Source organism: Centruroides vittatus, unplaced genomic scaffold, assembly GCF_030686945.1.
Source record: "Centruroides vittatus isolate TY-2023 unplaced genomic scaffold, ASM3068694v2 contig_817, whole genome shotgun sequence".
NCBI lineage: Eukaryota > Metazoa > Arthropoda > Arachnida > Scorpiones > Buthidae > Centruroides > Centruroides vittatus.
The window spans coordinates 2,935,032-2,940,575 of record NW_027122532.1 but is presented as its reverse complement, the minus strand read 5'-3'; the positions used below and the strand labels follow the sequence as shown (position 1 = coordinate 2,940,575).

General features: G+C 41.2%; 1 protein-coding gene across 1 annotated transcript; it reads left to right on the top strand.

Annotated features, from left to right (window-relative positions):
- The first annotated feature begins 2,729 nt into the window (after positions 1–2,729).
- LOC136982208 (uncharacterized) lies at positions 2,730–4,646 on the top strand. The gene has a single exon (XM_067278644.1). It carries the CDS (start codon positions 2,730–2,732, stop codon positions 4,644–4,646), a length of 1,917 nt encoding a protein of 638 aa, XP_067134745.1.
- Positions 4,647–5,544: the final 898 nt, after the last annotated feature.

Here is a 5,544-nt window from a genome sequence, read left to right as displayed (position 1 = left end):
GTAAAAATCCAATGTAGGTACGTGGCCGGCGCTATTTACATTTAATAAAAATATAAATATGACTTTTACAAAGAAATAACTTTGCATGTTGTCCTCCTTTTTCACCGTTTGCACCATCAGCAGTCCTTGTACAATTCACACAAATTTTGGAGACGACCTTCCTTTGTAGGCTGCTGCCTCTGCAAAAGAATGTAAAACAGGTAAAGCAGATTGGATTTTTACTTAAAATGTAATTTTTACGATTGTGGCATTAGCGCCAGAGGATGCTTTACCTGTTTTACATTCTTTTGTGGAGGCAGCAGCCTACAAAGGAAGGTCGTCTCCGAAATTTGTGTGAATTGTACAAGGACTGTTGATGGTGCAAACGGTGAAAAAGGAGGACAACATGCAAAGTTATTTCTTTGTAAAAGTCGTATTTATATTTTTATTAAAAGTATTCATATTAATTTCTACATAACAATTTAGAAGTTGTTCCAAAGATGAAAGAGCTATGTTGAGTTCTAAAGTGGAACAATTCAAGTATTCTGTGATTCAGTATTTGTACATTTAATAAAATTAAAAATTTACATTATATAATTATATAAATTATAATTAAAAGACATTTTAGTAAATGAATTTTTTTCCATTTATGTTATAACATTTCAAAAAACTAGAAGAAAAGAATAGGCATAGTATTATTTGTATGTGGAATTTAATAGAATCTAAACAGAACACTTGTTTAGACTTGTGACTCTGATGCTTAGACTTGGAAAGGTTAAAGAGAAGATGTGAGAGATGCAAGAATTTCAAAAAAAAAAAAAAACAAACTGAAATGTTATTAATATACTTGCAGTATTCACATATTGAGAGCTTGTTGTCCTCTAGTGATTGAGTAAAGATGAGAATGGCAATAAAACTATATCAAGCTAAATCTAGTCTTCCTTGCACAGGCTAAATTCACTTGCAAGTCTGGGTCAATCTATCAGTGGTTCTGAAAAATAATTCTGAAGGTGGGCATTGTATTTTTTATCCAGATCATTCTACAAATCAAAATTAAGGACAAATAAACAAATATTAAAAGCTCTAGTTTTGAAATGACATTGTTGTGTGAAAATTTAACAAAATTGAGTATGTATAATAATTTTTGTCGAAAAATAATAAAAGTGTAACTCACGCCAAAGTTGCATATATTTCTGATAATTAGCACTGAGTTCAGCGTTAACGTAGATTCTTCTTTTTATTGCAAGCACTTTCGACGAAAAATTACGATCGTCGTCTTCAGGCGAATGTGGAAAGAACAAATTTGAAAGAGGCACGTGCCGAACGTTCCAAACCGAATAACGGAAGATTTTCGTTGGCGAATTTTTAAAAAATATAATGTATTCTTTTAGCGTTCGGTAACTTCGCCGGTTCGAAGGAGATTTTAGATCGGCACGAATTGACGGTGCATGCGCTGAAAAGCACACACGCTACGTGTGCGCTTGTCGGCGTGTTTGAGTGTTTATGCGCTTGTAAAGAGTGACCCAAATTTCGGGCAAGTCCAGGGTGGGGACGTTGCATGCCTCTGCTGTTATTGTGAGGATCGCTTCCCAGATGAATATTATTTTTCTATTGTTGGAGCTTTTTAGGAGCGCTGTTTCTGACCAAAGCGGAGTGTAACCTTGTTGTAGAACTTTTCTGGTCAGCTCTGTTGTTTGCCTTCCTTTATTTATATCATCCTGGTGTTCCGCGATACGGCAGGCGATCATTCTTGTTGTTGCCCCTATATATTTCTCTATTTCTCCTGTTGTTGGATTTTTTAGTGGCACCGCGTAGACCCCCGATTTTTCTAATGCGCTGATTTTGTCTCGGTCGTTGCATATGGTTCTGCGTAGGCTGGGTAGAGGGGTCAAGGGGAGCACGAAGCCGTACCGCCGGAATATACGGCTAATGAGTATGGACTGTGCTCCTAGATATGGTAATGTTGACGGTACTATTGCCATTTCTTTTTTGTTGTGTAGCGTGGTGAACGGATGGATGGAATCGTTCACTCTACGCAGTACATGCGTAAATTTGGCGCCTGTGAACCCAGCGTGTAATACTGCCATTCGTATGATTTCCAATTCATCGTTTATTAGGTCCTGCGATGAGGGAAGCAGTATCGCCCTTCTGATGAGAGCTGCTATGGCGGCATTGATATACCGCGATGGTTGGAAGGCGTCAGCTGGAGTGATGTGGGGAATCATGTCGGACTTGTGGTATACCGCAAACCGTGGTCCTTCCGGCGATTTCTGTATCTGCATATCCAGAAATGTTATTGTCTGGTTCCGCTCCTTTTCCCAAGTGAATTTGATGGTGGGATAAACGCTTGATAATCGCTGCATAAATCGGATGAATTCTTCCTCTGAATTCCCCCATGCTACTAACTTAAGCGCAAAAAGTTTCCGGAGTGTATTCGAGGAACACTTCCGAAAGTAGAACAGTCCCTTTTGACCAAGCTAATTAGAAATAAACGTAAGTGCATCGCGGAAGCGGAGAAAAGAACCTATGTGGCACATCTGGGATTTTCCAAAGTCTGTGACCCCTCCAAGTTGTACACTCAGATAGGCAAAATACAAAGTATAGCTTCGGTCGCCACTCAAAAAACTAAAAAGAGGCTGAGCAAAAAACTCCAGTGGCTACTCAAGTTTTCGTATGCACAAAAAACAGTGGCAGTACCAACTCCGTATCATAACTACACAGAAGAAAGTGTGCCCACGATTGTGCATAACATGTTGCAACGAGGTCCGAAATATATCCCCCCTCCCTCAAGCTCCGATTTTGACCAGCTGGTCCCGGCCGCCCTAGCGGCCATAAAGTCCTGCCAACCTACACCCATGCATCAGCAAATGGAACTAGAGGTCTTCACGAAGCTTGCTACAACAAAGCGATCACAAGGTGCACCAAAAAACCGTGGAAACCACCAGGTAGTAACACGATTCTTAGCCACGAATGGTCTCAGGCTCTTAATGTCAGATAAGGACAGAAGATTTGTCTTATGCAGAGAGAACGATTTTACTTCTAGAGCGAATGACTTTCTGTTGCATTCATGCTCAGTGGAGATGGGCAGAGATCCAACGCCAACTGTACTGCGAAAGGCAAGGAAAATTACAACACTGCCAGGACTAGCACTGACTTTATCTGGTCACCTTGAACCTCCATCAAATGTTGCCTGCCCTAGGCTGTTCTTTCAACCCAAAACGCATAAAGAGAACTGGCCGTTACGACCTTTAGTAAACAAAAGGTCGCATCCAACTTACCACCTGGAAAAAGCCCTGGCAAAATTTCTACGAGAGCTGCTCCCGGAGTCACCATTTGTCACTCCCTCCTCCATAGAAGCCAAGACCACCATCGAAGCCAACATCACAAGAGCAAACATCAACATCTGCACCTTCTACAAAATGGACGTGATATCTCTATACCCTTCCGTCCCCACGTTTGAAGCCGTAATGCTAGCCAATACTATGCTCCTTAAGAAAGGTCTCACAGTTCAGCAGGTACTAGATATTCGTGAAGCGTTGATCTTCGTCACTGAAAACAATTATTTCCGCTTCAACCAGAAAATCTATCTCCAGAAACAGGGTGTCCCTATGGGCTCCCCTCTCTCTGCAGTCTTGGCCGAGCTCGTCATGAGGGACGTGGAGCAAAAAACTTTCAACGCACCGCTCACTATTTGCTACCCCCTATTATACCTACGATATGTTGACGACATCCTAGTAGCATGGGGGAATTCAGAGGAAGAATTTATCCGATTTATGCAGCGATTATCAAGCGTTTATCCCACCATCAAATTCACTTGGGAAAAGGAGCGGAACCAGACAATAACATTTCTGGATATGCAGATACAGAAATCGCCGGAAGGACCACGGTTTGCGGTATACCACAAGTCCGACATGATTCCCCACATCACTCCAGCTGACGCCTTCCAACCATCGCGGTATATCAATGCCGCCATAGCAGCTCTCATCAGAAGGGCGATACTGCTTCCCTCATCGCAGGACCTAATAAACGATGAATTGGAAATCATACGAATGGCAGTATTACACGCTGGGTTCACAGGCGCCAAATTTACGCATGTACTGCGTAGAGTGAACGATTCCATCCACCCGTTCACCACGCTACACAACAAAAAAGAAATGGCAATAGTACCGTCAACATTACCATATCTAGGAGCACAGTCCATACTCATTAGCCGTATATTCCGGCGGTACGGCTTCGTGCTCCCCTTGACCCCTCTACCCAGCCTACGCAGAACCATATGCAACGACCGAGACAAAATCAGCGCATTAGAAAAATCGGGGGTCTACGCGGTGCCACTAAAAAATCCAACAACAGGAGAAATAGAGAAATATATAGGGGCAACAACAAGAATGATCGCCTGCCGTATCGCGGAACACCAGGATGATATAAATAAAGGAAGGCAAACAACAGAGCTGACCAGAAAAGTTCTACAACAAGGTTACACTCCGCTTTGGTCAGAAACAGCGCTCCTAAAAAGCTCCAACAATAGAAAAATAATATTCATCTGGGAAGCGATCCTCACAATAACAGCAGAGGCATGCAACGTCCCCACCCTGGACTTGCCCGAAATTTGGGTCACTCTTTACAAGCGCATAAACACTCAAACACGCCGACAAGCGCACACGTAGCGTGTGTGCTTTTCAGCGCATGCACCGTCAATTCGTGCCGATCTAAAATCTCCTTCGAACCGGCGAAGTTACCGAACGCTAAAAGAATACATTATATTTTTTAAAAATTCGCCAACGAAAATCTTCCGTTATTCGGTTTGGAACGTTCGGCACGTGCCTCTTTCAAATTTGTTCTTTCCACATTCGCCTGAAGACGACGATCGTAATTTTTCGTCGAAAGTGCTTGCAATAAAAAGAAGAATCTACGTTAACGCTGAACTCAGTGCTAATTATCAGAAATATAATTTTTGTCTTTTATAACAGTTTTGCTTTTTTCTTTTGTTATGTATTTCTTAATTTTGCTACTAAGACTTGATTTAATAAGTTGCGATTCTGGCTCAGGAAGGTTGTTACATACTCGATCTAAGTCTGGTATAATATCAAGAACTTCCCATCTATTGGGGCCACTAAAGTCCAGGCCTGCACGAATTGTTTCAAGGATGTCCTCAGGAATTTTAACCTGTGATTTGTTTTTTACTAGAGATTCTTTCCATGCGCTAATCTCCATGTTGGGCGGATACTGAAATCGTTTTACTAATTTCTCATGTTTATTGGCTTCGTAATCGCTTAAATTTATAATCGGGTCGATTCTTTTGTTTGAGTATTTCGAATTTTTGTCGTTTGATTTTTTAAAATTGCGCTTTAATCTTCTAAGCTTTATATATTTATACTTTATGGCCGATCTTAGTATTTTCAAATTAAAATAGTTCCTATCCCTTGTCGGGATTGCTTTAGCGATGGACTTAGGAAGGGAAAGTGTTTTAAGTGTTCTCTTTTCCCTTAGATGTGTTTTTAAGTAGTTTATATCGATAATTATTTTATTAATCTCACCTTGCGTCCTGTCGATGTGCGTAGTATC